Source organism: Nicotiana tabacum, chromosome 4 (assembly GCF_000715075.1).
Source record: "Nicotiana tabacum cultivar K326 chromosome 4, ASM71507v2, whole genome shotgun sequence".
NCBI lineage: Eukaryota > Viridiplantae > Streptophyta > Magnoliopsida > Solanales > Solanaceae > Nicotiana > Nicotiana tabacum.
In genome coordinates this window covers 92,856,256-92,878,164 of record NC_134083.1, presented here as the reverse complement: position 1 = coordinate 92,878,164, position 21,909 = coordinate 92,856,256, and the positions used below count along the sequence as shown (strand labels likewise).

The 21,909-nt window shown below is 38.9% G+C and overlaps 1 protein-coding gene across 1 annotated transcript; it reads right to left on the bottom strand.

Annotated features, from left to right (window-relative positions):
* Positions 1-3,161: 3,161 nt before the first annotated feature.
* LOC107828843 (L-type lectin-domain containing receptor kinase S.4-like) lies at positions 3,162-4,196 on the bottom strand. Its single transcript, XM_016656219.2, has one exon. The coding sequence runs from the start codon at positions 4,194-4,196 to the stop codon at positions 3,162-3,164; it is 1,035 nt and encodes a 344-aa protein (XP_016511705.2).
* Positions 4,197-21,909: the final 17,713 nt, after the last annotated feature.

The following is a 21,909-nucleotide window of genomic DNA, read 5'->3' as shown; positions in this document are numbered from 1 at the left end:
AACAAATAAAACCAAACCTAGTCGGTTTTTTAATCGGTTTGGTGCGATTTTCCAGTTCGGTTTGTACACCACACGCCAAATTCATACGTATCTATGACTCGGCTCAAAATATATTTTCAACTTAAAGGCAAGCTCATTTGTTTTTCATAAGTCAAACTCGATCTCCATTTTGCAGTATTTAACTAAGATAAGCTCGATAATTTGAAACTTGTTCAGAATTTGGTTTGATATAATAGCTTGATAATCACATCACATTGAAGTAATCTAAGAAAATAGAAAGAATACAGGTTGATTTCTACCTCTTTATAGTTCTATATGGGATGTCTAGACAGTTCAATACAAAACTCTCTTTTCAATTAATATGGGAAGTCACCAACTCATTATCCTATGTATTCCAACACTTTCAACTCAAACTACTCCGATAATTTCCAGTTCTTGTTGAACTTTACTTGGGGCTTCATAGAATTTGAAACCTCTTTATAAGTCGTTGAACAATTCATTCAAAACTGGTTGCCACACTAAATGTGAGTATCATTGTCTATATGCATCTAAATTGTTTTTGATCCTCCAACAAAACTAGATATATAAAGTTGCAACATCTAACATGAATCAAACTTTGAACATTTTAACATAATATCTCTTTAGCCACACGTCTCTACCAGCACAGAGATTGCCTCCACCATACCCTTCCCTTCAACATAATCTTGCTTAAAGGTAGCAAGTGCCAGAGCCAAAAATCCTAACGAGGGGATTCAAAAACTAAAGAATGCGACACCTAGGATTCAAACTTAGCACCCTATTTATGCAGCAACTCAAGAAACCGGAAACCCTATTTATTGAAGTTAGCTCTCCATGGAAGGGTGGCTATGTCAGTGAAATGCCTGTCATCCTTCTTAGTTCTTACCGGTTACCACATCTGCTATGCATATTTATTGAACAACTCCTCATATATATAACAGGGGCTTTATAAAGATATTCTCATCCCTCATTGTGATTGTTCACGTACAAAAACTTCAAGTAATACTCCAAAGTCTCGTGCAAGCTTGCCATGCAGGAGATATCTTATTTTAAATGATAAAAATGCTATTCCATTAAAATAACAAATGGTGCAAAGGCTATCATGACTGCACAAAATAAATATAGTTCGTAAGCAAGAAGCCATTTCAACTTCTGATTGTTACGTCTAATTAACACCAAATCATTCCACAAGTTAAATGCACTTCTACAGCAACTCAAGAAATGGCTACTCTAAAGAAAGAACGTTATGGGACACCATACAGCATCACTCCAGAATATCATAAAAGGAAAAAAAAAAATCTTCGCACTAAATTTTTTGACACAATTCACAACAGAAAGCAAGCTTCGAAATGACTCATACAAAATGATTACAATATTTGTAGTTTTCAAAGTTAAAATTAAAGCACTGGTGGAACTTTAAAAGTTTGATAGTCTACTCTTTGATTTGGCATAAGCAAGTTCATGCAAGCTTAAGCGGGAAGTGACTGGAATATTGTATTCGGAAAGAATCAAATTGATTGAGAAATAGAAAGGGTGATGAGTTCCTCAACTATTGAGACATTCCAGGGGCTTATCAGTGCTGCTGACATATTATTTTGGACAGTACAGAACAAAGGATCCTCACTGTGAAATCTTGCTACAAATTCACGATAGCAGGTGAGAGTGAGAAGTCATCCTAGCAATGGAACCAAATTTGGAAAGCAAAAGCACCATATCAAGTGACTTGTTTTTCTTGGTTAGTTGCCTATGCAACTAGTTTGACACAGGAAAATCCATAACAGGGAGCAGACTTGCAAATGTGCAATAGATGCTACCTATATAGGAAAGAAGCTGGAAGGCAACGACCATTCTCTTTTCCAGTTGGCATCGTAACAAAACATCGCAGCTATGTCATTTTTGTTTGAGCATTCTGGATCTGAGATAGGTCAGGACTCAGGCCAAGAACTACCCAAGAACACAGATGCTGGAGCAAGAAAGGCCTTAGTGAGGGTCTTAGCAGCATATGGAACACCATATCAGCTTTGTATTTGGTGGACACTTTGGAGGGAAAGGATCAAAGTTGTTTTGGAGGCTAAGCAGGCTCCAATTCGATGGTCAAGTTTAACTGTATATTATTAGCTTACTTATGATGTTATATAGAGTATGTAGATGAGCCTGAAACATTATAATACTTAACAAGTTCTTAAAAGAATTAAATGGACTATGTTTTAAGCTCTTTCATGTGCATATTATAGAACCAACTTGGTTCTGTATCATTAATAAAATTATTCAGTTTAGTGGATTAAAAGAAGGTTCATGCGGGCTTAAGAAGCCGGGAGCAGCTTGATTTTTCTATACTATCAAAGTTGATCACACTTGTGTAGCATTTCACTATCTTAAGAACAAAAAGTGTTTCACTGTTTCTTCTCCTCTTTTTACCACAGTGTTAAACTTAAAGCCATGTGCTCCTCCTATTTTTAAACTCATATTCCACTTATATGAAACATAAGAATCCTATCCCAAGTTAACTAGTATGTTACTTCCTCTAATATATATTGCCCAAAACAGTCCACCTTTCACAAAGACTAACTTTAGTCCTGAATTTTAATACTATTAAAGATTAAAAGTACTAAAAAAATACCAATCTATATACTTATTATAAGATCAAATTCATCAAAGTTAAACTTCTTTTCATGTTTATACATTTCCCTTTACATACTATAGAACTTTCACCTTACCACGATACTTGTCTCCAGTCAAGTTACGATACTTAACATGGAGTGAAGGCAGCATCGATAATTCATACCGTAGAGTAATCAAGGCTTAGGCAAGCATAATTATAAGCTGATTTAACTAAAGGACATCCTGCGCTACTTTACAAGGCAATATAAGCTGTAGGAGGAACAGAAGGGCATAAAAGTAGATCGAATTGCTCAGAATGCATTGCTACACATAAACCCTCATCTGCTACCGCTGGAAAGTAACAAATTTCAGGTACAAAAAGATAAAGAGGTCAACAAGATTAGCATACAAAGTTACATACAAGGCACCCATTCTTCGTTGAGAAGGGTAAAATACATGGTCCAGCCTTCCGCATACATTAAAAGAGTACAAACAACAGAAACTGCATTATACAACATAACATATATTAATAGATAATTGATTTAGTTTTTAACATGGCCTGAACCATCATCTACAACCACATTGACCTTTTCATACCTGAAATCTCCAGGATGCACAGAGCTCTTTGCTGGGATCACTACCTCCGAATTATTGCCAAGTAGCACCCACAAAAACAGTCCAACAAAGGCGGCCAATGCTATACACCCTGTCGCAAAGATAAACCCAGAGAGAAATGCCAAAAGATGAAACCTTCTTTTGTTTGCCATCTTTTCCAGACTATGTTCGTTCCCAATTTTGTGTGGATCCGCGGGTTGTGAATGTAACCACTTTGGAACACTCCGCACTCTGAACTTCCATGAATAGACACTAGTAACTTGAAATGAACTTCCAGTAGAAGAACTTAATCCCGCCAATACTTCTTCGCCTTTCCACATATTACCCAAATCGACCTGATACACTAACAAGGGATCGTACGGCTTAGGACTACCGAATTCACTTAGTCTTACCTCTAATCTTTTCGAAGTGCATTCGTAATCAACCCAAGAATGCAGCTTTTTGCCACTATTCAACACCAAGTTGATGAACGAAACGTTGGTTGATTTTGCAGAAACAATACTGCCCACGTTCACACCCACATGATTGGCATTTTTATCCCCAACATTCTCGTTCAACAAAGTATCAAACTCAATCCCAAAATACCGCCTTTCATTTGAAAGCCCGAACATTTTCTTGGAAAACTTGGAGGGGAAATCAGTAGGAACAATAACGAAGGAAAGACCATCACCATTGTGGGGTGAGATAGAGAATGAGAAGTCAGTGGAAAACGAATTGGAGTCAAGAAACTTGAAGGGTATTCTCTGGAAGACAATTCCGGAACTCAGAGAAGACTTTGATGGGTCGGTTAGTTGCACAAAGCAGCCATCTTTAGTGATCTTAGCATCGCCAATAAGGCCAAGATTGGGATCAAAGTGGGAACCGAGTCCAATTGAGAAGGAGAAAATGGAGATCGGGAGCAAAGTCAAGAGAAGAAGAACATTATAGAGCACTAAGCTACTGGGAATGCACAATGTGGGCATGATTCATGCGCTGACAACGGAAAATTTGAGAGTATTTAGCTACTATTAAGGTTAGGGTTTGGGTTTTGTTGATGCTTTGATGGTTGGGTTCTTGAAGTAAAGTGGAAGGTAAAGTAGGAACGTTTCTTGGCACTGGAACAGTCAACACTTCGTACTTTGTGGTCAACAAATAGATGGCTGTGTTATCTCGGGCAACGAGGTGCTTTTGGTAGTTGCTGATAAATAGTATGTTCTGCCTTCTCTGATCCTAGAAATATTTTTTTTTTAAAATATTTTTTTCCAAACTTAAGTGGCAAAAGCAATTTTGAAGAAATAGAAAAAAGTTATTTCTCTTAAAATGCTTTTCAAATTAATTAGTCAAATACAAACTGTTTCTCATCAAAAATAATTTTAAAAAAATATTTCTCCAAAATAAGCTGATTTTTACATTTTGGCCAAATAAGCTATAAGCCGAGGTTCATTTTTGATTGTTGCTGTCTATAAAATGTTGGACTTGTCAGGCCCAACTTCACACTTTGGGCCTGAGAAAGTACTCAGTCAGGGTTAAATGGGGCATAATTTGGAATTGAATTTTTTGTTCGATTTTCTCAATAACGATAGGGAGTTCGACTTCAATTTTTGAAATATTTCAATTATGTTTTGGATTTCGATTGGGATAAAAAAATACAATTTGGCTTTTTAGTGCCGAGATGGTACCAGTATCAGCCAATCTATAAAATACTATCAATATTAGTCAAATATTATTAATATGTGATTGTTACACAAATAACTGGCCAAATTCAATGTTTACTTTCTCTAGTTTGTACACATAAATTATACATTAATTATATATAGTTATACATATATTATATATAAATTATATGTATCTTATACATCCGCCGACTATTTTTAATTTAAGAGATTAAGTGAACGACTAATTGGGTTAATTTTTCTTAATATTCTTAATACCTAGGTTATTTGTATGCTTCTTCCTCTCTTTAGTCTACCTCCCTCTTTCTCCCTCACATAGCCAATAGCTAATTAGCAAAAAAAAATAAAATGTGGTCCCTAATTTTATGTTTCCCTTTCGATATGGCAATTCACCATTATTAAATTTTAGATAATCTTGTTTATTGTCTGCTTTTTCCTTGAAGTAGTGTTTCCTGCATCTTTAATCCAGAATCCTGCTTAATTTTGACATTCTTCTCATCTAACAATTGTTGTTTGAGAATCAAGTACATACTCTTCTCGTCGTTGGGCTTCACTTTGATTACCTAATATTCGATCTATACAAAATTATCTAGTTTTTTTTTTTCGTAATCACATGTACAAACCAAACTATTGATGTCATTTTAGTTCAAGAGATACTTTTATTCCTCGTACACCAATACTTATATGTAGTGACTCCGAATGATGTGCAAAGTGAAGGTTTTTTGCTTGTTGATGCTTGAAAACGTTTTCGACGTTGTGTTTCCGACCCTATATCTGATTCCAATAAAACAATTGTGATAGAGTAGCTTAATAAAATAATTTGAAAAATGAAAGAAGATGAGCTAAAACTCTATTAAAAGTGATTGAAGCTCGTTTTTTTAAGCTCGCTTAAGCTTGAATTTGAAATTTTGGATTTTCAAAATTGAAATTTATTCCGAGTTGGCATTGTTAGAACAAATTTGGTACATGTTAAGGATTTTGATTCTCAATTTTGGGACGATTTAGTAGAGAGTTGAGGTGGTTTGAGCTTTAAATTTAGCCAAATTCAAAGTAAGATGACCATGGAAGAAGATAATATGTGTATCCTCCTCTATATTCCCCGTGCATTATTTGTATATCTCATATGTAGCAAATATGTATCCCTTATATATCTATGTATACATATGTGTGGGATACATATTAGATACATGTGTGGCAAAAAAAAAATATAAACTCAATTTCAACTATGGATTTTGACTCCAAATCACACCCTCTTCTTCCTCAAATATTATCTATTGCCTCATCTATGTGTTTATGAATTCCAATCATACTATTGAAAAAGATCTTTTTGCCTAGTTTTTTTATATTGTATGTCATTGATAATAAATTTTTGACTCCAAACCATCAAAATCACCTATAATCTTTCTCAAATTTTATACATTGGCTCATCTATGTATTTAAACGAACTACAACCATGCCCGTCGAAAAAAATCTTTTTTTGCCTAGAATTTTTTGAATGTTGTATATTATTGGTATTTTTATGGTTATTTTTAGTAGCATAATTTAATGACTAATTATCGGTAAGTAGTATTTATTTATGACTTATTTCTTATCAAGACCCAAAATTCCAACCAGGGTCATGATGACACCTAACACCGCTTGCTAGACAAGCCAACATATAGTAATAAAAAAGAAAAAAAGAGACTAACGGTTAACAACAATATGATAATATAGAATAAAAGTAACTCAGAAATATACATAATAAGTCTAAAAACCAACACCGATGATCAACCACCCCAAAATATAGTGTCACAAGTACATGAGCTACTAGAATTGCTAAATACAATATCTGAAAGAAATATAATATTGTCTGGTAAAATAAGCATTACAGAAGAGATGAAAAGATGGCTCTAAGACCTACAAACGATATGCAGCTATACCTTGGGTCGCTTATTTGGTATCCGCTAAGCACCTCTCGAGACTCTAGTGGTACCAATATCCGAATATGCATAAGAAGTACAGAAGTGTAGTATGAGTACAACAAACCCCATGTACTCAATAAATATTGAGCCTAACCTCGACGAGTTAGTGACGAGACTATGCGAGGACACTTACGTGAGAACCTGTGCAGTTAATAAGCAGTAGAAATCAAAATAGAGATAACAATGATAATAACAAAAATAAAGGCAGAAATAGCAATAAAAACCAATATCGCAGTATAGTATGAAGGAGAATGGGATCCACCATGGAGTGTAGTAGCAGAAGTGCAGAAAATTAAAGAGACGAAGGATCACTTTAATGTGATTTTCCGACATGTATTTAGAGAGGGCAATACAGTAGCAGATTTTATAGCTAACCATGTTTTCTCTTTTGCAGGTACAACTGAATTCCATTCCTTTTGTGATCTGCCTAGCGCAGGAAGGAGACTGATCAATCTCGAAAAATCACACACTCCTAATCTTAGGGTTAGGATTGCCAAAAGAAGAGCACCAGATTGATGGTGCTCCAAGGTTCGTTCTTACACATGCTTGCTGGGTACATTGGTATGATTAGACTCTGTACATTGTTAGAGTATTTTCCAGTGGTATTAGCATGGTGTCATGCTCATTCTGGTAGTTCTTTAATAATATATGGAGGTTTACATACAAGCAGGCTGTGGACAGATAAAGCAATAAGGTTTACGATTTATGTAATGACTAACGATAATTCACAACATGTCCTAATATTTTTGCTTCTGCTTATGTGTTACTTACCATATGTTAGAACATCCCAATTGCTGGGATCCAGTTATATTCACTGAGCTGATAGGTGATAGGTGATTCTGTGTACACGTATACTGCCAGGTTAGCAGGTGGTATTCACGCATAAACTTGCAAAGTAAGGGCAGTATACATACTTACTTAGATTGGTGTATTGGCTACTGCCAGGTGCTTCTTTTTTATACATATAGGTTACTGCTGCCAGGTACAAATTCATACAATTTGGAGCAGTATATTTATTAACTACATTACCCCATTGCGACAAGAATGTATGAAGGATCAAAGCTGGAAATTAACAGTAATGGAAGGTGTTCTGTTTCAGAGTAGTATGCTTTTTAATGTCATGACAATTTTAAGTGGTATTGGCATGTATACATGTCCAATCTGGAGGTGTTATGGCATTACAAGCATGTGAATTACATTGCACAATAACAAGCATTCAACATATTAGGCTATTGGTTTAGATTTCACTGGATACAAATATTGTTCATGGAATTGGGAATCTACTTGGATTCTTGGTTGCTTACAGTTGATGTTGTTGCTTGGAGTTCCACTTCGCTAATTGGCTTTCAACAGGGGTTATCAAATTCCATCAAACAACTGGATCAACAACAACATTGGGTTCTACTGCAGCAACTTCAGGGCAAAAGATAGGTACAATACAGTTTCATTCATGCTAGCTGCCTTGTTATTTTTATATTCTGTAGACTGTTAGGGCACTTTTCAGTGGTATTAGCATGTTATCATGCTCATTCTGGTAGTGTTCTAATGGGATATGGAGGTGTATATGCAAGAAGAAAGTGATTACTTAACCATACAAGAACACAATTGGTCCTAAAGTCTAATACTAGGCTAGTATGTTCCATATGTAGTTACAACTAGATAAATTAGCTACATATTGTACTTTCAACTGGTTCACTATTATGATACATATCAGTGGTCTTTGAAGCTAAAATATATAGTGAGCATTAGTTGGGTTCCAATGTTGTTACAAGGTATATTCACTATCATTGTAAATGTGTACTGTTAAGATATTATCCAGTGGTATTGGCATGTTTCCATACCCAATCTAGAGATGTCATGGCAGTGCATCCTGGCTACTATTAGCATCTTTTGCTGCATTTATCTTGGTACATTCTGTAGACATTCGTAAGTACAGAGAAGAGAAGCCATCTGCTCGGAGTGTGGATTGTCATTAGCAGCATACCTGCATACTCCTTGGATATTTGGTCAGCCCCGGAAGTTCATGGTGTTGCGTGGATTTTTATATTTGCCTTATCCGTTGGAACGCAAAACTTGGCACCTGATGAGAGCATTAGAGGTGCTATATTGAGGTTTTGCAATTGGCTTGTGGATACACAGACCATCATATGTTTGGAGTTGACTATGTTACCAGTTGTAATAGTTAGCATTTATCATTTTATTAGCTTTACCGTAGCATCTTTTAGATTTGGCTTTGGACAAATTGTAAGCTTTGGATCCTTATTTTTGGTTTATTATATTTATTTAACCCACTAGGCACCTAGCCTAGTGGTATATTTGCAACAACAAAAAATAATATCGCAAGTAATAACCAAATCTCTTGAAATACCCAACGAAACCCTTTTTTAGCAGCTCAACAACGGGGAAGAACAATATCTGTGAACTACATATCTACAACTCACATAGAGGACTAAAGAACAACAACACAAGAATATATATCATATATGTTTTGACATACAACCCGATCCGATGCAAAATATATTGTGGCAATCCGATCCCATGGCCATACTATTATTGTGGTGAGTAACCCGATCCTTATCATGATATTATTGCAGTGGCAACCCGATACAATATATCAATTCACATGGAATTATCTAGTAACACATCCAAATATATCAAAAACCATATTAACTATCGAGGAGAATGAAATAGCATAATTCACTAAGAAAAAGTTGGACACGAACAAGAGGAAATGATAAATTCCAAGTTTTAGAGCTAATTTACCCATGTAACGCAATAATGATCCAAATAAGGTTATTAACACGCAAACGGATCAAATAGTAACACAATCCAATACCACATAAATGACGAAGTATGAAATGAGTAAAGACATGCGACAAGTAAGGCAAGTAACAAGGAAAGTCATGTAGCATGTAAAGGCATATAGCGGGTAAAAACATGTAGCAAGTAAGAGCATGTAGCAGGTAAAGGCATAAATCAAGTAAAAATATTTAACGAGTAAAAGCATAAAATAAGCAAATACATTTAGCAAATAATAACATGAAATAAGTACAAATATAAATAAACTAGTCTCACCCGCATGCTTTTAGCCCATGCCAATGCCTATACACTCGTCACATTACATATACGCGGTCCCCAATACATAAAACACGTAGTTATTAGATCAATCACACCTAATTCCCTCAAATCAAGTTTAACCATAATATTTACCTCTTTTAGAAACCAAATCAACATTTCAATACAAGTTTTCCTTTAGCACAAGCCTCCAAACAACTTGAATATAGTCAAATAATGTTCTAATAAGTAAAAACAAGCTTTAAAAACTATTCTAATATAAAAAAAGATTCGATCTTTATCATATTTGGAAAAGTCAACTCGGTCCCATATGGTCGAAATTCGAAATTAAGATCAATTCCCGTTTACTCATTCATCCTCGAGTCCAAATATATGATTTGCATTAAGATTGGACCTTAAATCAAGGACCAAATCTCCAAAATTAACACTCATAAGTGTTTTTCCAAAACCCTAATTTTTACTCTTTAAAATACTAGATTTAGGAATAAGAATCTATGGGTATTCATGAAAATAAGTCAAAACTAAGTAAAAATTACTAACCAATAAAGTTGGAATAAGAATCTCTACAGACATCTCCTCAATCCATGATCTAGGTCTCAAAAACGGTAAAAAGTGGCTTAATTTCGATTTTCAGCCCTTTAAATATCTGGGCGTCAGGTGCTTCTCGGGTTCGCGAAGAACACTGGCTAACTGGCCATCGCATTCGTGAAGGCCTCCACGCGTTCGCGAAGGCATCGCCCCCTAAGCATCCACGTTTGCGATCCACTGGTTATGTTCGCGATAAAGAACCACCTGCCATCCCCGGAAATCCTATGCCTACGCGCATGCGTGAGGGCTGCCTAGTTCGCGAAGGCCAATTCTCCTCAGGACCTTGCGTTCGCGAGCTTCCCCTTGCGTTCGCGTTGTGTAAATCACCCCTGCCCCATTTTCCCCTTCACGAACAAGAGACTAGTTACAAGTTCGCGATGCACAATGCACCAACAGCGCATTAGCTGCTGCAAATTGTGCAAAAGTGGCTGAAAATCAATTCGAAACTCACCATAGCCCATCCGGGCCCCATTCCAAATATTCAAGTATATAAACTTCATACGAACTCGCTCGTAAGCTCATAACACCAAAATAACATCAAGAATCAAGAATCACACATCAAAACTCAAAGATTTCAAAGTTCATAACTTCAATTTTTTAACTTTTCACAACAAGCACCGAAGTGACTCGGGTCATCCGGAACCCCAACTAAACATGCGTACAATTAAAAAATCATCATATGAACCAATCGGACTCGTCAAAATACTGATCCAAGGTAGTTTACCAATAATGTTGACCGTAGTCAAGTCTAACTATTTTCAAGTTTAAAAATTAAGTTTTCTATGAAAAATCACATGTAAACTTATCGAAAAATAAAATGGACCACGCACGTAAGTCATAAATCATCAAATAATGCTATGTAAGGTCTCAAATCATGAAATGGGAAGTTAAAACTCAAAACGACCTATGGGGTCGTTACGTTCTCCACCTCCAAAAGAAACATTCGTCCTTGAACGGACATAGAAATGTACCTAGACTGGTAAAAGATGCAGATATCCACTCCTCATGTTGTACTTGGACTCCCAAGTAACCTCCTCAGTTGTCTAATTTTTCCAAAGCACTTTCACAGAAGAAATATCCTTAGATCTGAACTTTTGAATCTACTGATCTAGAATAGCTAACGACTCTTCTTCATAAGTCAATTCCTCATCAAAATGCACGGTGCTAAAGTTCAAAATATGCGACTTATTTTCATGATACTTCCGAAGCATAGAAATATAAAATATCGGATGTAACCCTGCTAGGTGTGGAGTTAATGCAAGGCTATACACAACCTCCCTAACTCTCTCTAATATCTCAAATGTGCCAATAAATCTCGGGCTCGACTTGCCCTTCTTCTCAAATCTCATCACGCCCTTCATAAGTAAAACTTTCAAAAGTATCTTCTCGCTCTCCATATAAGCCACATCACGGACCTTCCTGTCCATATAAGTCTTTTGCCTACTCTGCGTTGTACGAAGGTGATTTTGAATTAAATTCACCTTCATGAACAAAATTCATACCCAACATCCTAACCTCATCGGGCTCAAACCAACCAACAGGAGAACGACACCGCCTACCGTAAAAAGACTCAAACGACGCCATTTGAATGCTAGACTGGTAGCTGTTGTTGTAGGCAAACTCCGCCAATAGTAGAAACCGATCCTTGTCATGCCTCTTTTTTTCCGGGTGGATTATGGAACGGAAGGAGTTTTTTCAATCAAAGTGACATTATTTGAGAAGAGATTAATTTTATTATTTAAGGAGTTGCCACTTGGAATTTTTTGATTTTTGGTGTTCCAAGTCACTAGCTTGTTAATCCCTATTCAAGAAAAGTTTTGACTCCGAATATGGCCTGCGAATATAGAAGACCGAGTAAGGAATTTTGTTAACCCGAAAAAAGGTATAAGGCACTCCTGAGTTTCGTGGTTTTAACACGGTCACTTAATAATTTTGTCACGACCCGAAATTCCCACCTTCGGACCGTGATGACGCCTAATATTTCACTTGCTAGGCAAGCCAACGTTAGAATAATATTAACCAATTTTTAAACAATATTTAAATTATTAATAATCAAGGAAACAAAAGCGGAAGCAAAGTTTGAAATATAGTGAAATAATCCATAAAAATAACGATTTCTAAATACTATCCCAGAATTGGTGTCACAAGTGCACGAGCTTCTAGAATAAATACAAATAAAGGTCTGAATAAAATAAAGCTGTCTGGAAATAAACACACAGCTAGAGTAAAATAGACGGGGACTTCAGAACTGCGGACGCCATGCAGTTATACCTCAAGTCTCCTCTAGTAGCTGAAATCCGAGCAAGACTATGGTACGCCGCTGGGACAAACTCCTAAATCTGCACAAGAAGTGCAGAGTGTAGTATCAGTACAACCGACCCCATGTACTGGTAAGTGCTGAGCCTAACCTCGACGTAGTAGTGACGAGGCTAAGGCGGTTCACTTACATTAACCTGTACGTAATATGGATAATAACAACAAATAATAGGAATAAATAAAGTAACTCATTTATAATAATTGAAGCCAACTCAGCAGTCATAATCCATTATTATTTCAACCAATTCTGTTACAGCGTGCAACCCGCTCTCACAATATATTCACATTCAATTCTGTTGCAGCGTGCAGCCCGCTCTCCCCATATATTCCTTTTAATCAAGTATATATATAGACTTTTAAATAAGTCTGTTGCGGCGTGCAATCCGATCCCCCAATATTGACTTTTTAATAAGTTTGTTGCGGCGTACAACCCGATCATCCAATATTGACTTTTTAATAAGTCTGTTGCGGCCTGCAACCCGATCATCCAATATTGACTTTTTAATAAGTCTGTTGCGGCGTGCAACCCGATCCTCAAATATTGACTTTTTAATAAGTCTGTTGCGGCGAGCAACCCGATCCTCCAATATTGACTTTTTAATAAGTCTGTTGCGGCGTGCAACCCGATCCTCCAATATATATCAATTTCAATCAATTCTGTTGCGGCGTGCAACCCGCTCCTCCAACATATTCATTTACCAATTCTTATAGAAGAAATTTTTCCGATAAATGCAATAATTAATATAAAACTATAAGACAACAAGCATATAATAATTATAATTTAATTATGAAACAAACAATGACAAATAACAAATTATTATGGAAATCAGGGAGAAAATAGGCAGTTTAATATTTAATATGCTAAATGTCAAATAACAATTAAGACACATAATTCAAATAGCATGTAATAATTAATGCAAGAATTCAAGGATTAATGTTTGACAAAAAATAAGAGAGAAATAATTATTATAATAGTTAATTCATGATTTAAAATAATTTATGATTTTTCAAGTAAGTAGGCAAACAGTCAATTTGACGACGTATAGACACTCGTCACCTCGCCTATACGTCGTTCACATGCATTTCACATAACAAATAATTTAAGGGTTCTATTCCCTCAAGTCAAGGTTAACCCCGACACTTACCTCGCTTTGCAAATTCCAATCAATTATTCAACCACAGCTTTTCTTTTTAAATTTTCCTCCGAAAGCTTCAAATCTATTCACAAACAATTCGATATATTCCATATGAATTTATAAATTTTTCGGATAAAAATCCGAAATTTATTAAAATATTCGGCAGTGAGACCCACGTCTCAAATCCCGGAAAAACTAGCGAAATCCGAACACCTGTTCCGATACGAGTTCAACCATACAAAATTTGTCCAATTCCGATATCAAATGGACCTTCAAATCTTAATTTTTCGTTTTTGAAAAGTTTTACAAAAATTCCAATTTCTTCCAACTAAATCCGAAATAAATGATGAATATAGGCTTAGATTTATGAAATACAATCACTATATGATAAAGAACACTTACCCAGTTCGAAATCGTGAAAAACTCCTTTGAAATCGCCCCTAAGCCGAGTTATAATTGAGGGTTTTGTGAAAAATGGAAAAAATCCCGTTTTGGTTCTGTTTTAAATCACAGGGGTCAGGCCTTCTTCTCGTTCGCGAAGGACCTATCCTGTTCGCGATGAGTAGCAGCCCGTGGCTTTCGCGTTTGCGAGTCCTCCTTCGCGTTCGCAAAGGCTTCCCCCCTGGCCTTCGTGTTCGCGAGGAATTGCTCGCGTTCGCGATGAAGGAATGATCAACCCTCCCCCAGGTGTGCCTAACACTACGCGTTCGCGAGGAGCTGGTCGCATTCGCGAGGAGCTGGTTGCATTTGCGAAGGGTAATGCCCCCATCGCTTTGTATTCGTGACCAAGCCTTCCCGTTCGCGAAGAAGAAAACTTCAGCTGCCCAGTTTACTCTTCGCGTTCGCGAGAGTACCTTCGCGAACGCGAAGAAGGACATGCCAGAACACCTGCTGCAGCAAAATACCAGATTTTCAAAATTCAAAACATCCCGTAGCCTATCTAAAACTCACCCGAGCCCTCGCGCGATCAAATCGCCAAAATAACACCTAGAACTACGAATCAGACACCAAATCAAAGGAAGTTTTCAAGAAAACTTTAAAACTTATATTTTTACAACCGGACGTCCGAATCACGTCAAATCAACTCCGATTCTCACCAAATACGGCAGACAAGTCATAATTATTATAGTGGACCTATACCGGGCTCCGGAACCAAAATACGGACCCGAGGTCAATCAATCCAACATTAGTAATTTCTTAGAAATCATTAAGCTTTCAAGCTTTTTATTTTTCATCAAAATTCCATATCTCGTGCTAGGGACCTCGGAATTCGATTCCGGGCATACGCTCAAGTCCCAAATCACGATACGAACCTACAAGAATTGTCAAAATACTGATCCGGGTCCGTTTGCTCAAAATGTTGACCAAACCCAACTTAGTTGAGTTTTTGAAGCTCTATTTCACATTTTAATCCATTTTTCACATAAAAACTTTCCGAAAAATTGTACGGACTGCACACGCAAGTCGAGGAATGATAAATGGTGCTTTTCATGGTCTTAGAACACAGAATTGCTTATTAATTTAAAGATGACATTTTGGGTCATCACATTCTCCACCTCTAAAACAACCGTTCGTCCTCGAACGGAGTTAGAAAAAAAAAGTACTTGAGCTGGTGAATAAGTGTGGATATTTACTCCGCATGTCAGACTCGGACTCCCAGGTAGATGCCTCTACCGGCCGACCTCTCCATTGCACCCGAACTGAAGGATAACTCTTTGACCTCAATTGTCGGACCTGCCGGGCTAGAATAGCCATTGGCTCCTCCTCGTAAGTCAAATCTTTGTCCAATCGGACTGAGCTACAATCTAACACATGGGACGGATCACCACGATATTTTCGAAGCATAGACACATGGAACACCGGATGAACCGCTGATAAACTAGGTGGTAATGCAAGCATGTAGGCTACTTCACCCACCCTTTCAAGAATTTCAAAGGGTCCGATATACCTAGGGCTCAACTTGCCCTTCTTTCCGAACCTCATTACACCTTTCATAGTGAAACTCGAAGCAATATTCGTTCTCCTACCATGAATGCAATATCACGAACTTTACGGTCAGCATAACTCTTTTGCCTAGACTGAGCTGTACGAAGTCGATCCTGAATAATCTTGACCTTATCCAAGGTATCCTGTACCAAATTGGTACCTAACAATCGAGCCTCTCCCAGTTCAAACCAACCAACTGGCGATCGGCATCGCCTTCCGTATAATACCTCATATGGAGCCATCTGAATGCTCGACTGGTAGCTATTATTATAAGCAAACTCCGCAAGTGGTAAGAAATGATCCCAAGAAACTTCAAAGTCTATAACACAAGCGCGAAGCATATCTTCCAATATCTGAATAGTGCGCTCTGACTGTCTGTCTGTCTGTGGATGAAATGTTGTACTCAACTCCACCCGCGTGCCTAACTCATGCTATACAGCCCTCCAGAAATGTGAGGTAAACTGCGTACCTCGATCTGAAATAATAGACACGGGCACACCGTGAAGGCGGACAATCTCACAAATATAAATTTTAGCTAACCTCTCTGAAGAATAGGTAACTGCCACTAGAATGAAATGGGCTGACTTGGTCAACCTGTCCACAATGACCCAAACTGCATCAAATTTTCTCTGAGTCCGTGGGAGCCCAACAACAAAATCCATAGTGATACGCTCCCACTTCCACTCAGGAATTTCTAACTTCTGAAGCAAACCACCAGGTCTCTGATACTCGTACTTAGCTTGCTGACCATTCAGACACCGAGCTACATGTGCAACTATATCCTTTTTCATTCTCCTCCACCAATAATGTTGCCGCAAATCTTGATACATTTTGGCGGTACCTGGATGAATAAAATACCTGGAACTGTGTGCTTCTTCAAGAATTAATTCACGAAGCCCATCCACATTAGGCACACAAATACGACCCTGCATTCGCAGAATCCCATCTTCCCCCACAACAACCTATTTGGCATCACCATGCCACACCGTGTCCTTAAGGACCAGTAAGTAAGGATCATCATACTGCCTCTCTCTGATGCGCTCATATAAAGAAGACCGAGCGACTGTGCAAGCTAGAACCCGACTGGGTTCTGAAACATCTAACCTCATGAACTGATTAGCCAAAGTATGAACATCTGCAACTAATGGCCTCTCACCAACCACAATATACGCAAGACTGCCCATACTAACGGCCTTTCTGCTCAAAGCATCGGCCACCACATTGGCCTTTCTGGGGTGATACAAAATAGTGATATTTTAGTCTTTCAACAACTCCAACCATCTTCTCTGCCTCAAATTAAGATCCTTTTGTTTGAACAGATACCGGAGGCTACGATGATCAGTAAATATCTCACACGAGACACCGTAGAGGTAATGCCTCCAAATCTTCAGCGCATGAACAATGGCTACCAATTCTAAGTCATGAACAAGATAATTCTTCTCGTGAACTTTCAACTGCCGTGACGCATATACAATTACCTTGCCATCTTGCATTAATACTGCACCAAGCCCATTGTGAGATGCGTCACAATATACCGTATATGATCCTGAACCTATGGTAATACCAACACTGGCGCCGTAGTCAAAGCAGTCTTGAGCTTCTGAAAGCTCAACTCACATTCGTCTGACCATCTCAATGGGACACCCTTCTGGGTTAGTCTGGTCAATATGCTTGCTATAGATGAAAACCCTTCCATGAACCGACGATAATAACCTGCCAAACCCAGGAAACTCCGGGTCTCTGTAACTGAAGTAGGTCTAGGCCAATTTTGAACAGCCTCAATCTTCTTAGGATCCACCTTTATGCCTTCTGCCGATACAACATGTCCCAAAAAGGCAACTGAGTCTAACCAAAACTCACATTTTGAAAATTTGGCATATAACTGATTATTCTTCAAGGTGTGAAGCACACTTCGAAGATGCTGCTCATGCTCCTCTCGACTGCTGGAGTAAATCAAGATATCATCAATGAATACAACCACAAAAGAATCCAAAAAAGGCTTGAACACCCGATTCATCAAATCCATAAATGCTGCTAGAGCATTTGTCAACCCAAATGACATCACTAGGAACTCGTAATGTCTATACCGAGTCCGAAAAGTTGTCTTAGGGACATCAGATGCCCTAATATTCAACTGATGGTAACCAGATCTCAAATCAATCTTCGAAAATACCTTGGCACCCTGAAGCTGATCAAATAAGTCATCAATTCTTGGCAGCGGATATTTGTTTTTGATAGTGGCCTTGTTCAACTGCCGATAGTCTATACACATCCACATCAAGCCATCTTTCTTCTTTACAAATAATACTGGTGCACCCCAGGGCGAGACACTGGGTCTAATGAATCCCTGATCAAGCAAGTCTTGTAACTGCTCTTTCAATTCTTTCAACTCTGGCGGGGCCATACGGTATGGTGGAATAGAAATGGGCTGAGTGCCCGAGCCAAATCAATACAGAAGTCAATATCTCTGTCGGGTTGCATCCCCGACAGATCTGCAGGAAATACTTCTGAAAATTCACGAACAGCTGGTACTGAGTCCATAGAAGGTACATCCGCACTAGGATCACGAATATAAGCCAAATAGGCTGGACATTCTTTCTCTACCATACACCGAGCTTTCATATAAGAAATAACCCTACTGGCAGAATGGCTAGGAGTTCTTTTCCACTCTAACCGATGTAACCCCGACATAGCTAGGGTCACTGTCTTGGCATGACAATCCAATATAGCATGATAAGGAGACATCCAATCCATACCCAAGATGACATCAAAATCTACCATATCGAGAAGTAGAAGATCCACACTAGTCTCAAGATTACCAATAGTAACCACACACAAACGATAGACATGATTTACTATAACAGAGTCTCCCACCGGTGTAGATACACACACAGAAGCACTCAGAGAATCACAAGGCACAACCAAATATGAAGCAAAATAGGATACATAGGAATAAGTAGATCCTGGATCAAATAGAACTAAAGCATCTCTATGGCAAACTGGAATAATACCTGTGATCACAACATCAGATGACTCGGCCTCAGGCCTATCTGGAAAAGCATAAAATCGGGGTTGGGCCCCATCACTCTGAACTGCATCTCTGGGACGGCCTCTAACTAGCTGGCCTCCACCTCTAATGGTCTGACCTCCACCTCTAATGGCCTGACCTCCACCTCTAATGGACCGACTCCACCTCTAATGGACCGACTCCACCTCTAATGGCCTGACCTCCACCTCTAGCTGCCTGACCCCTACCTCTAGCTGGCTGAGCAAGCGTGAAGAAACCGGTGCCGGAACGATGGCACGAGAATCCTGCCGAGATCTGTTACTCGCCAATCTAGGGCAATACCTCTTGATATGACCAATGTTCCCACACTCATAACACACATCCTGATGTCATGGTTGCTGAAGCTGAAGCTGACCCAAATGGGCCGAATAACCACTGTAGTAACTCTGGAGTGGTGGTGCACTCATAGGACCTGAATGTGCACTGAATACTAGCTGCCCAGAGTAAGGCATAATAGGACCGTGACTCCCTGAAGCACCGGGAGATGCATGAAGTGCTGAATGAAACGGTCTGGGAGGATGACCCCTACCAAAATTACCCCTGCCTCCAGACGAGGCACCACTGAAACAACCGAACTGACGAGGCCTCTTATCAGACCTCTGCCCTTTCTTCTGTAAGAACCATCTCGATCCTCCTGGCGACATTAGCAGCCGCCTGAAAAACAATCTCACTTCCGGTTTCCTTGGCCATCTGAAGTCTGATAGGGTGAGTGAGTCCCTCAATAAACCTCCTCACTCTCTACCCCTCCGTAGGTAGTAAAAGAAGAGCATGACGGGCCAAATCCACAAAACGGAACTCATACTGGGTAACAGTCATACTGCCCTGCTGTAGACGCTCAAATTGCTTGGGGAATTCCTCTCTCAATGTGATAGGGAGGAACTTCTCCAGAAATAGCTAAGAGAACTTCTCCCAGGTAAGTGCAGGTGATCCGACTGGTTGGGTCAATGCATAATATCTCCACCACCTCTTGGCGGAACCCGTCATCTGGAATACAACAAAATCAACTCCATTGGTCTCAACTATACCCTTGTTCCGCAGCACCTCATAGCAGCGTTCAAGATAATCTTGTGGGTCTTCAGAAGGTGTACCACTGAAGTGAACTGGAAAGAGCTTAGTGAACTTATCCAGTCTCAATAAGGCCTCAAAAGACATGGCGGGCCTATCACCGGTCTATACCGCAACAACCGGCTGAACTATCCCAACTGGAGGGCTGCTGGAGCCTGATTCTGGGGAGCCATCTTCTCCGGAGCGAGAGTAGTGGGAGTTTGTGCTTCTCCCCCAGCCTGTGAGATGGCTGGTGCCACTGGAAATGTACCATTCTAGGCCACGCGCTCCATAAGACTTACCAAATGGACTAGAGCGTCCTGAAGTACTGGAGTGGCATGAATCCTTCCGGGACCTGAACTAGTCCAACTGGTACATTCTGAACTGGGACCTCCTCCTGAAGGTCTACTTGAGGTTCTACAACAGGTGCAGCTGCTCGAGCTCTGGACTGAGCTCTACCTCGGCCTCTAGCACGACCTAGGCCTCGACCTCTACCCCTGGCCATAGTTGCCACCGTGGGTTCTGGTTCCTATCTATCAGTAGAGGTATTACGTGTTCTCACCATCTGTGAAAGAATAAGAGTAGAATGGTTCAATCATCGATGATAGAATAAAATCGCACGACAGAATAAGAAAGAAGTGATATTGTTCCTAAACTTCATAGTCTCTGAGAGATAAGTACAGACGTCTCCGTACCGATCCTTCAGACTCTACTAAGCTTGCTCATGACTCGTGAGACCTATGTAACCTAGTGCTATGATACCAACTGTCACGGCCCAAAATTCTCACCTTCGGACCGTGATGGCGCCTAACATTTCACTTGCTAGGCAAGCCAACATTAGAATAATATTAACCAATTTTTAAACAATCTTTAAATTATTAATAATCAAGGAAACAAAAGGAGAAGCAAAGTTTGAAATATAATGAAATAATCCATAAAATTAACGGTGTCAAAATACCATCCCAGAATTGGTGTCACAAGTGCACGAGCTTCTAGAATAAATACAAATAAAGGTCTGAATAAAATAAAGTTGTCTAGAAATAAACACACAGCTAAAGTAAAATAGACGGGGACTTCATAACTACGGACGCCATGCAGTTATACCTCAAGTCTCCTCTGGTAGCTGAAATCCGAGCAAGTCTATGGTACGCCGCTGGGACCAACTCCAAAATCTGCACAAGAAGTGCAGAGTGTAGTATCAATACAACCGACCCCATGTACTGGTAAGTGCTGAGCCTAACCTCGACGAAGTAGTGACTAGGCTAAGGCGGTTCACTTACATTAACCTGTACGCAATATTGATAATAACAACAAATAATAGGAATAAATAAAGTAACTCATTTATAATAATTGAAGCCAACTCAGTAGTCATAATCCATTATTATTTCAACCTATTCTGTTACAGCGTGTAACCCGCTCTCACAATATATTCACATTCAATTCTGTTGCAGCGTGCAACCCGCTCTCCCAATATTCCTTTAATCAAGTATATATATAGACTTTTAAATAAGTCTGTTGCGGCGTGCAATCCGATCCCCCAATATTGACTTTTTAATAAGTCTGTTGCGGCGTGCAACCCGATCCTCCAATATTGACTTTTTAATAAGTCTGTTGCGGCATTCAACCCGATTCTTCAATATTGACTTTTTAATAAGTCTGTTGCGGCGTGCAACCCGATCCTCCATTATTGACTTTTTAATAAGTCTGTTGGGGTGAGCAACCCGATCCTCCAATATTAAATTTTTTAATAAGTCTGTTGCGGCGAGCGACCCGATCCTCCAATATTGACTTTTTAATTAGTCTGTTGCGGCGTGTAACCCGATCCTCCAATATATATCCATTTCAATCAA